The sequence below is a fragment of the Eschrichtius robustus genome, chromosome 21 (genome assembly GCF_028021215.1).
Source record: "Eschrichtius robustus isolate mEscRob2 chromosome 21, mEscRob2.pri, whole genome shotgun sequence".
Classification (NCBI taxonomy): Eukaryota; Metazoa; Chordata; class Mammalia; order Artiodactyla; family Eschrichtiidae; genus Eschrichtius; species Eschrichtius robustus.
The window spans coordinates 23,187,497-23,199,569 of NC_090844.1; the positions used below are offsets into that span (position 1 = coordinate 23,187,497).

General features: G+C 39.4%; 1 protein-coding gene across 1 annotated transcript in view; it reads left to right on the forward strand.

Annotated features, from left to right (window-relative positions):
- The window catches only part of TNKS (tankyrase), a 179,164-nt gene extending 167,253 nt beyond the window's left edge, over positions 1 to 11,911 (forward strand). Inside the window, exons 26-27 of the mRNA XM_068531939.1 lie at positions 1,529 to 1,685; positions 7,673 to 11,911. Coding sequence (XP_068388040.1) covers positions 1,529 to 1,685; positions 7,673 to 7,759 — 244 coding nt within the window. The 3' untranslated portion in view covers positions 7,760 to 11,911. The remainder of the gene's footprint in view (positions 1 to 1,528; positions 1,686 to 7,672) is intronic.
- The last annotated feature ends 162 nt before the right edge of the window (positions 11,912 to 12,073 follow it).

The window sequence follows — 12,073 nt, forward strand, 5'->3', positions numbered from 1 at the left end:
GTTGCTCAGTCCATGAGACCTGGACTCATACGGTCTGAACTGTTACATCTCAGAGCAGTACATCATGGGGGAAGAGGGCTGAATTTATGTGCTGGCGCCTCTCTTGCACTGGTCAGCATTTGCCCCCCAGGGCGTTGCTGTCCCACCTTGGGGCCGCTGCGTCTGCAGGATGCACACGAGGCACAAGGCAAGCCGGTGAGCAGACGTGAGCCGGTACCAGCCTCGCGGACCAGCCAGGCAGGTCCTGCATCTTCTTTTGTCTCCACAGCAACAGGGACACCCTGGGGCAGGAAGCAAAAGGCAGAAAGCGAGGGCCTGTCAGGTCAAGCTTTGAGTGACATATGGACACTGGGAGTAGCCATGGCAGTGGGCCCAGCGGGCTGAGCGGGCAGAGTCCAGTGACACTGGAGCACCACCACAGTGTGGAGATAGAGCTCAGAAAGCTTCCTTCTAATGCAGATCCAAATGTTTTCCTCTGGGACCTCCAGGACGATACAGTTGATGCCAAGCCAGCATCCCAGAGGGTCATCAGTAGCATCACGCTAAAAAAGCCAGCCCAGGCAGGACTCAGTTAAACTGGGTCTGGCACAATTTTTACTCAAAATAATATCTCTGATTAGTCACGATGCAAAGACCATACTCCGTTACTAAAAATAAACTATTTGATTGAATAACAGGTATTTACAGTTAACAGTGTGACCAATCGTACAGCGTAGTTAAAATATTTATTAAAGTGTTTGTTAAGGGTTTGCAAACTTTTATTTTAAAGAACTACAAAGTAAGTATTTTAGGCTTTGCAGGCTGTATGATCCCTGTCACAGTGACTCAGCTCTGCCCTTGTAGTACAGAAGCAACCATGGGCGACATGTAAAGGAATGTGTGGCAGTGTGTTCCAGAATGTGTTCCAGAATGTGTTCCAGTAAAGTTTTATTGACAAAAACAGGTGGCAGACTAGATTTTGGCCCATACTTTGCCAACCCCTAGTTTATATAATACACTTTCTTTCCAATCCATCTTTCTTCTCCTCTATAATATTTAACAACTGCCCCAATTCATGTTTCCCTCAGGTAGTATAATTTCCAGCCATACAGTTAAGCTAAGTATTTTTATATGTAAGCCCCTTTTATTATTATTTATCTCATCCCAGTTTTTACTTCTTCATAATGAGTAAGCCTAATCTTAATTCCAGATGCTGCTGCCATCTGCTTATTTTCTTCACTTTCTTCCTATCCAGCCACATGCATCCTTCCAGAACACAGTTTTTGCTAGTATTTGTCCTTTTTCCACTAGTCAAAAACTTACCAAGTGTTTTTCTATGATCGGTTTCTAAACCACCCCAAAACTTCAAATGTTAAGTATAACTATTGAGCCTGCTAACGGCTGATAGTAAATCAGTATATCAAATCTTATCCTATTCCTACTCATAAAAGTGACATTTAGATTAGCTTGCCTTACATTAACTGCTTTCTAAACAATCAGTAAACCTAACAGTTATGTCCTTCTAAGACTGCTTTCCGTTTTTCTTCAGACAAATGCTTTTCTGTAGAGTGACCCTTGGCAAGTCCTTTCTGCAATTCAGCACCATGAAAATGGCTCACGCCCCCCCAGGCCATCACTCCGTCATTGGGAGGCCGAGTGTGAATGGGCTGGCCTATGCTGAATATGTCATCTACAGAGGAGAGCAGGTATGGTGCTCGTGGAATAAGCATGACCAAGCTACCATAAACAGTCGATTCAGAATGCAGAGACCACGTAAGACTTAAAGAAAACCATTCAATGAAATATCCGCCACATAGTTTGACAGCATTAGTTGCTTCAGTTCAAAATGAGCATACCAGAATTCTTTGATATCATCTTTATACACAGATCCCACCATTCACCTGTCAGCCAGGTGATACAGTGTGAACAAGACGGTGGCTGAGAAATAAAGGTGTGGCATCTCGTGCAGCTCTTGTGGCCTGCCGTTCTGATTAACGCTTTGTGTCTTTCATGCCTCCACGTGGCATGGAGAGCTAAGAGTAGCTGCCATTCAAAGATCTCCATGATGTACTTGCCACAGGCTGGTCACATGAGTTGATCAGGGTACTTACACAGAAGAATAGCTTTCTGAGTCTTAAAGCTACAGTACATTGAATTCTGCCAAATGCTTGAGGCTCCAAGATAAAATTGTCAACAAACAGGAAAACTTTCTATCATTTTCAATCCAGGCCTTAACTCTCACAATACTGCTAAATGCCTACTGACTTGTCTAGAAACAAAATTCAATTTGTCTGTACTTAATTGATTTTCAAATGGATACTTTAACTACACTGTTAGAGAAAACTAAAAAAGGAGAAAGAAGAAATTAACTATATACAAGTAAACTATGAAAACTATTTTCTTATATGCCAACAATCTTGGGCCGGGTCAGGTGTGGAGTAGGGGGAAGAGTTGCAAACAGATCCTGGGTTTCATTTAGTAGATCTGTTGATTGTGGTGGTATGGGCAAAGCATTGAAACCCTTTTAGCTGTATTCTAGGATTGAGCAAATGAGTAAATGTGTTGATGTGTTAATTTTGGGAGCTGGGTTCTCACTGTGGAAGAAGAGACATATAAAGATGGAATGGGGGAAGGTAAGAATGACGCTAGGGACGGACTGAAATTGGAGGTATCGATATGAACTGATGCTTTCTAGTATTTGTATGTATGTTTGTACACATGTAAATAATATGTATGTATAGGTATATGTGTAAGAGATATATGTAAGCATGAGTATATATTTCTGTGCATGTATTTCTTAGCACTGTCTGCTGAAAGCAAAGAAACCCCAGTAGCAATAAGCACACCTAAAGCCCAGATCTTGGTCTCCAATACCAACCCCCACTAAAAGGAACTTTGGAGAAACAGCTAATTCCAGGGCTGGAGCAGAATAGGAACAAGATGAGCCCGGAACGACATCTTGTTATAACAGAAAGTAATGAAGTGCTCAAAAGTAATGATGGGAGCATGTCACAAGGACTCAGAGCTGGCTTGAAGTGGCTCCCACTGGCCAAATCTGGGATAGTTTGAACATCAGAATAAGTACAGTAATAAATTTTAAAACATTGGAAAGAATACGAATTTATGTTTCTATACTGATAACAAATAGATAAATAAATAAATGAAGGGGAAAGGAAAGCTTTGCTTACAGTAGGAAGCCAAGGGCAGGTGGTAGATAAGGAGGAAGTACTAGATTTGCAGCCATCATGGTAAGGATTAGATCAATGGATGCTAAGTCTAGGGGATAATTTTGATACGGAGAGGATTGTGCACGGTCTCCTTATTAGTTACAAAGGACGGGGGGAAACCCACAGTAATTATACTTTGGAGAAAGGGGGCAGTACCTTGACCAGATGATCAGAATTAACATCACCAATGAGGGACAGATACACACAGAGTGTGCCTCCAGATGTCATGTTCTGAGAAGAGCCAAAATCGTCTATGCAGTGTCCCAGCCAAGAATGTATGACCTCAGTCTAATCAAAGTGAAGAATGTTCTTTATTAAAAAGAAAATTGGGGGGAAGACTGGATTCTTCAAAAATGTCAATGTTATAAAAGAGAAAGGGCTTTGAAAACTTTCAGATTAAATGAAACCCAAGAGACAGGACAAGTAACTTCAGATTCTGCCCCCAAATTGGATCTGGTACTAGAAGAGAAAAGACATTATTAGATCAACTGATAAAATGGAAATATGAACAGTAGGTAGATAAAAGTATTATGTCAGTATAAAATTTATGTAAGAGAATATCCCTACTCTTAGGAAATAAATACTGGCATATTTAGGGATAAAGAACCATGATGAGGTATATTACTTACTCTCAGATGGCTCAGGGAAAAACATAACTGAATATATCTGTCTGTCTGTCTGTCTGCCTAGTATATATAGAGGTGGGGGAAGTACACATGATAAAGCAAACGGGATAAGTAAAACCTTAACAATATTTGGATGTAGGTAAAGGGTATACAGGTATTTTAGGTACTAGCTTAATTTTTGCAACTTAATATGCTTTGCAGTTGTTTCCAAATAAAAGTTTTAGAACTACCAAAGAATAAATTTGTCAAATTTTTCTGTATAGATCAGAAACTCCCTACTTCTAGAGAAAACACTTTCATTTTGACTCAGTAATTCCGCTCTTAGAAGTTTGTTTTAGATATAATCAGTGATGATCACACCCCAAAAAAACCCTACAGGAAGGTTCATCGCTATGTTGATTATCATAATGAAAAATTTAAACAACCTAAATATTCGACAAAAAAAGAATGACTTAAATGAATGTTAGTATATTTATGTGCCTGTGATTAAAAAGTATATTTACATGGTATATGCTAAACACAGAATCAACCAAACCATAAGAGCAGTTATCTCTGGGTATTGAGATTATAGGTGATTTCAGTTTTCTCTACCATACACTTTTCAAGATTTTGTAAGTTAGCTATGGGAAATAGAATTTCTTTCACATTTGGGTGGAAAGAAATAATAAGGGATACTAATAATAGGTTTACATTTCTGGTATTTGCCGATCTTTCAACCATTTCCCAAGTAGTTTGACTTGATAACTTGTTTAGATTCTCTTGCTAAAAGAATTTTAGAGAATGATGTGGTCCAAATCATATTTGAAAGAAAAAAGTACCTTGAAAACTGGAATGTGTGTAGTAGCTGTTTTGTTTCAGGGGAGCATACCTGTGCTTCCGTATCCAGGTGCTTCCCACATGGACAGTGTTTACTCTAATGTCTACTAGTTGAGTCGCTGCCCATGAGCAATTTCTCCTGATTTATGGTGGACTTTTCCTTTGCTAACTTTTCTTTCATTCCCCTTAGTTATACCTTAAATCATCTTTCACCCTTAGTATCAACACTTTCAAGAATACGTAAATGTTTTATTCAGAGGGTTGGTTCGAGGAGTATTATTTATTATTGGTGGGATTGTTTGTTTCTTTGGAATTGAAAAGATGTGTTGTAAATTAACGGCACTGTGCTTGAAAGAAAAATAGTTCTGATTTTAGTATATGACTGGACTTAGAGTATCAGGGATTTTTTTTGTGCGTTGTACTTTAAGCTTCACATTAAATTAGACAATAGAGGAGGTATTCTCTGGTCATTGGCCGCTTCAGACATGTGGCCTGTTTTACTGAAATGATATGAACAATGCAGAGTTATTTAATCTGGAGAACAGAAGACTACACAATGATTTGTAGGATGATTTTCAAATACACAGAATCATTCAAGGGAGCATGATTCTTCATCTCTGTGGAGAATAAACTGAAAGCATTTGAGTTTCAATTGTAGCATTGAGGATTTGGGTTAAGAAGAATTTTCTGAAAGTCAGTTACTAAAAGTGGTTGTTGAATCTTTTCTTGTAGGTACTTTAAAAATATGCTCTATGCTTTTACAACCAGCATGGGTTTAAAGTAAGACTTGACAGGAAACCATGTTTGTTGGTCTATCCTGGGCCCTTCTAGTCCTGCAGTTTAGTGATTCCCTTGCCTTAAATCCCTCTGGACTTTGATGTGATTAATTCCTATCTCAGTCTGTACACAGAAGCAGTTCAGTAGCCTAGTCAGTAGGAACCGAGAGATAAGGACCTGTAAGTCATTCATACCATTAGTGTCTTGGAATCTGCCTAAAATTTACATGTGTCAGGAATCTCCTAAGATAGTGTACTACCAAAATTCAAATGCTTGCATTACCGATCCCTTTGCTTAAGCAACTTTTCTGCAAGCAAAAGGATGTATCATACAAAGCATCATAGATATTAAATTTCACTGGGACAAAAGGAAGTAGGAGTGGGCTTCACACTCATTTTTGACACTTAAAACATGCTCACTGGGGTTATAGTTTTAAATTCTTCTTTTTCTGTCTGGCTTATCTTCCCAAACAAATGGGAAACTTCTTGACAGCAGGGTCCATATCTTACCCCAGAGTGCTTTGTACGCACTAGATGCTCAATGTATGTGTATTGGTGATGAATAGATAATTTTCTTGACCATTAAACTATCTGGTTGATTAACCAGTTTTTTTCCATTTTCCCACCAGTTTTTGAGCCTTCCTAGATTCTTTATACCCAACTCTAGAATTAGCAGTAGATAGCTGACCTACCTTGTTTTAGTGACTAAAAACTAAAATACCATTTAAAACCATTTCAACAATTAAGCAGTGTTCACATTATAATAAAATAAAACTACAAACTATTTAGTTATTGCTCTCCGGATTGGAAAGTCAGGAGTGATGAGGATTGTCTGTCTTAGTTATTCCAGCTACGTATGTACTAAAGATGGAAGCCGTTGCTGCTTTTAAGTCAAACCAAAACAGACTGGACTTTTGGAAAAGAATATTATGAGTGATAATGGTTCCTTACGTGGATAGAAGCAGTTACAACTTTTCAAAACATATGTACATTTTTTGTTTTTTTTAATCCTTACTGAGACCTCTTCAAGAAGAACTAGTCTTTAATGAATGAGAATAATAATGTTAATAGTAATAACTAACACAAGCTCGATTTTTACTATGCCAAACCTATTCTAGGATCTTTGTGTTTAATCCTCACAAAAATCTTGGTATCATTACTGTTCCCATTTATAGATGAGGAAAGCGGAGGCACCTGACATATAACAGTTTCTGCAGAGGTGTAAAATTGTAAAGAAATAATTCAATAAATCTATCACGTGTTCATTTCTGCATTTTAAGTATTAAACAGTCCAGTTTTTTTATCCTTCATCCTTTCCATTATCTTACTCTCTCTAGGTCAGCATTCAACAAATTATTTGGGGGCCCCAAAACACTTACCTCACCAAAGAATACTATTTTTCAGCCGCAGACGACTCTGAGATATTGAGTCGAGTCTTATCATTATGTTAGAGTTAGGGTTGACGAATTCCTAGGTAGTGTACACGGTTTCACCCTGCCCCCCTTCCAGTTGTCTTTGTAGGGATTTCTGGTTAAGGTTTGTAGCGACTTCCTGGTCAGGCTTCCTCTTCCTGCTCCCACCAAGAAGTGCGCTTCCCACCGTGAGCACCGAGCCTTCGGTTTTACTACAAGAAAGAAGACACAGAAGAGGAGGGAGCACAGGGGGTGGAGGCTCTTCATCAGAGTCATTTCCTTTCCTGTAAAAATTGCCTTTAACTAGTCAACTTGTAAAAATCACCTCCAAACTGCTGCCTCTGAGTTACTGGTGACTCAGCACACGTTGCCTTTCTTCCTCCTCACCCAGTGGGTTACATCATCATCTATGATCAATTTGAAATCAGTTCAGTGAATTATTCTGTCATTTAACAGACTTTTCCTGAAACATGCTATGTGATGGCACTATGCTAGGTGCTGTGAGAAAGAGATTTTTTTCTTGCCTTAGTTTTCCTGTTTATGGCATGTGGCTCTCTAGTGAGGGATAAATATAGTGTAACCATTTTACAGTATTCAAAAGTAGAAATAACATTATAACAATTCTAGGATTATAGGATTGACACAGGTTTATATACAAATATGGAGGTGGACCGCCTAACTGTCCAGGCGCCTGTGAATTAGCTGACCTTCGCAGGCTCTTGGGTGTACGTAGAGTATGGGTTATGATAAACGGCCTCCGAGGCGTCCACGTTAAGTCGGGCTTTAGTATTTTCGCTGCCCAGAGGGTGATGTGTTTTGCTTCCTGTCCTTTCCAGGCATACCCAGAGTATCTCATCACCTACCAGATCATGAAGCCGGAAGCTCCTTCACAGACCGCGGCAGCCGCAGAGCAGAAGACCTAGTGAATGCCCACTGGTAAAGGCCAGATTGGATTTCAACCTGGGACTGGATGACAGTGGATTGTTCTCAACAAAATCAATATTCTATAAATCCCTGACAGCCTAGAAATAAGCTGTTTGTCTTTTATAAAGCATTGCGATAGTGATGAATATAGTATGAGTAACTGATACATACTCAACTGCTACTGTTCCCTTTGAGGAAATGTTTACAGGGGCGGCCTTTTAACATATCTCAGGCTCATTTTCATTGTAGTTATCCATTGCTAAGACAGGATTGCTTCAATCTAGACTTGGAAAAAAAGAAAACATAACCAGTACTCTCCCAAATGTTCACAATTCACACACTACATTTGCTTTGCTATATATGGCACGTGTGTATAGTAGATATACACATATGACAGGTTCATTTTTAGTTTTTTCTGAACATTCATCATTCACTTTTTGTTGCTATCGTTGTTGTTGTTACTTTGAAAATGAGCCGAGCCTTCTTGAGGATATTTTGCACAAAGTCACACTGACTAAAATCACTAGTGATGTAACCCAAGCTTCTGGCTGAGCAAGGCTTAGTTTCTACTTTTTTTTTTTTTCCACTGATTTATTTTGTATCTGTACTTCTTATCAACGTAAACTGAGATGGAAAGGAAAAACACCACGTTTCAGCTTCCTTTTATTGATTGGCCAGTCTTACGAGGGAAAGGCACAAACATCAACCTGACTTAGGAGCTCCCAAGTTCAGAGCAGTCGAAGCCAATGAGAGCCACTCGCACTTTCCAACTCAGGCCTGCCTCCGAGGTGTTCAGGACGGTGCTGGAGGGCCAGGAAGAGCCCAGCCAGCGAGAGGCTTGAGCGATGCCGTTGTGACGTTCAGAGGGGAGACCGCCAGCGAGGCCTGTGAATCCCGGAGAAGCAGCATTACGACGCGTGCGGGGCCTGTGGTGCGATAATAGGACCGCAGGAAAGGACAGCGAGGACTCCTCACAGGAAACACGACTTCTCTTCACTTCACCACCCGCACCGCCAGAATTGTCGCCTCCGGAATTAGCTGCCTGATTTCCAAATGCAGTGGGATTATTGTGCTTCATTAGGGTCACAAAACAATTACTTTATTGTTTCTCTAGTTTAGAAAGCTGGGATTCAAATCCGGTTTAGTCACTAGATAGGCACAGATGCAAGAACTTTTTTGTTTACTCCAGATTTGGGGTTTATTTTGAGTGAGGTGCTTCCGATAGTTTATGTAGGTCCCTGCACTAAATTTTTGAACCATTTTCTCAAACTTCTTAGTAGACAAGGAGAACAAAAATGGAAACCAAAGCTCCTTCAGTTATTTTTTAAATGAAAGTGGAGAAATAACCATACTGTTTCTTCCTGAAGTCACTACTTTGTTTCGCTTTTTTTCTCAACATTTGTCAAGTGCACATTGTTACTTGTAAAAGATTATCCATTACAGTTCTCACGCTTGCCCTTTTCACCTTAACTGAATATTGAATTAAGTGCATTAACTTACTTACTTTGACATGCTGTGCGTCTACTCAGCTTCGAAGCAGAAGTAATATAAATGTGATGAAAAAAAGGAAAAGCAGTGTGACGCAAACTTGCCATTTCAACTTAAAGTCCTGAAAACTAACTCGCTTGTTTGTTTTTTAATACAGGCTGATTAAGCTGTGACCTCATTTAATCTCCTGAGGAAAAATAAAATGGTTACATGCAAAGATTCTAGAATAGGCTCTTAAAATATACATTTTGCTTTCCTTTTGGCTTGAGTCCAATGCTAGAACTAGACATCGGGAACTAGTTTTGAGTTTTATAGCTGAATCTTGCATGGGTCCTCAAAATTAAATCAAGAATTAGCCTCAGTTGTTGCTTCTATTGAAGTTTTAGTGACCCAAGCTGGGTGTTTGTGTCTTGGCTACTTGTTTAATAGCACTAGAATTCCACATGAAGCTCTCAAGTTTGATATCCACTGAGGGCTTTTTTCCTCCCTTCCTTCTTTTTTGCTGTGTGTTAACAGTGGGTTGAAGGAATTGGCATCTGTGTAGTTTTCAGTAGCTGTGAAAGTGTATATTACTTGCCTCCCCGATTAGATATAGTTTAAAATGGTAAACACAGCTGTGATTTTTAGTTAAGTAAAAGGGTTAATATGGTATAGATCCCGAAAGCTTTATAGCTTCATTAAAAAGATAAGCCACTACCCGACTGTGGTTATATGTTATTTCCATCATACTAACTAGATTAACGGATGTGCCAGTTTTAAACTTCAGCCTTACACTTGAGAAGTTAAACTGTGGTTCAGTATTTAAACTGCCCATGTTACGTATCTGATGTTCTGTGTGCCAAGTAAAGGTACTGTGTGTAAGGAGGACATTTGCTGTGCTTCTTGTCTCGTAATGATTCAAGTATAGAGTAGTTCTTGAAAGAATGTGTGCATATTATTCATCTGCTGAAGAGAATGAGTTCATTGATGTCTCACAGGAGCCAAATACATTTTTTCAAAACTTGAAAACCAAAGGTCATCATGAGTGCATTCAAGTTAGCAAAAGTTGATTGCGTTTGGAATTTCCACCCATAGCAGTGTGAAAAACCCTTTGGAACTCAAAAGCATGGCTTTAAGTTAGGCTAAAATGCACTTAATTTCTTGTATACACGCTGTATAGAAACACTAGCAAGTGAGGACTTCCAGTGTGGCCTCCCCTGAGTGGGCCCTCTGTTTCCCAAACCATATAGAAGAGAGAATCCAGACGCCTCCACCGGTTCCACCACAGGTCTGACATCAAAGGGCTTCTAGACCTGATGGCCCAGTTTGCTAGCTATTGGCATCAGTTAAGTGCTCTGGACTGGACACTTTCTCCTTGTACTTGGCCTCCTTCCCTTTTCCCCAGATTGCTAGTCTGGAATTATAATTAGCTCCAGCAATTACCTTTGACCCCTCTCATTTTCCTCCTTTCTCCATCTTGAGTCTTGCATATGGCGACCGTACCTCTGTATCCACTTCGCAACTGGAACTGGGTATTAAGCCTCACGTGCTCTGCTCAGAAGATTCTGCCACTTTGTCAACAAATGACAGCATGGAACCCAGAGTTTTAATTCTATGCAAAATAATAGCAGTACAACCAGGATTCTTCCTTACCTTTTTCTTCTTGGAATTTGGAATCTCTAGCTTTTCGGTAACATAAGTAGAATAAACAATATTAGGATGTTTTCGTGAAATGGCACCCTTGTGCTCGTTTGAACTTGATGTTAGTGGCTACGGTAATTTCCCTTTGCTCTCAAAATAGCAAAGTGCATTGATATATGCAGAGAAATGCCTGAATGTGGCAAATAAAGTAATATAGATGAATATTCTATTATTATAGCCTTTATACAAAAAAAATAAAATTTTGGTGTGTGCTGGAAGACAGCATTAGAATACAATGAGTTGCCTACGTTTTTCTCTATTTCAGTAAGTCTCCCAACTGCACAGAGGTTCTTGGCCACTGCTCACCCTCCCTTTTTTTTTGTTTTAACATCTTCATTGGAGTATAATTGCTTTACAATGTTGTGTTGGTTGCTGCTTTATAACAAAGTGAATCAGCTGTACGTATGCATATATCCCCATATCCCCTTCCTCTTGCGTGTCCCTCCCACCCTCCCTATCCCACCCCTCTAGGTGGTCACAAAGCACCGAGCTGATCTCCCTGTGCTATGCGGCTGCTTCCCACTAGCTATCCATTTTACATTTGGTAGTGTATATATGTCCATGCTACTCTCTCACTTCGTCCCAGCTTGCCCTCCCTTTTAAAACGTGTGCACCTTCTGGATTTCTGTAATTGCTTTCAAACAGAGATGGTATGTATTTTTAAGCACCTTTCCCCCAGTGTGTCCAGATCCCATTTGTATGATAATCTGTGATAAACAGCCTTTTTTCTGTGTTTTCTGTTGGGCAGTTATCTTGCATAGAGCTATAGATTTTAGTCATTCAGGCAACACTCAAAACTGACATAAAGATAGGGTTTCATGTGTCAGAAATTTACTTAAAGACTGAAGTTAAACTTCTTTGTTGTCAAATCAGTGACAGAGAAATGAAAAGACAGTGATTGTGAAGATAGTATTTGCGCTTTGGCTGGACACATCTAGCATACGAAAAGGAAATGCTTTTTTTTTTTTTTTTTTTTTTTTTTTAAAAACCACCCTAAAAAGTGAGGCTTCTTCAGATACTTTGTGAGTTCTGAAATTAATAGACATTCTTTCTTCTTAAGAAAGCCTTAACTATGGCAGAAACTTTTTAACCTTTTATATCCTAATAAATACAGAGTTGTAATTCCATTTCTCAGTGTGTGAAAG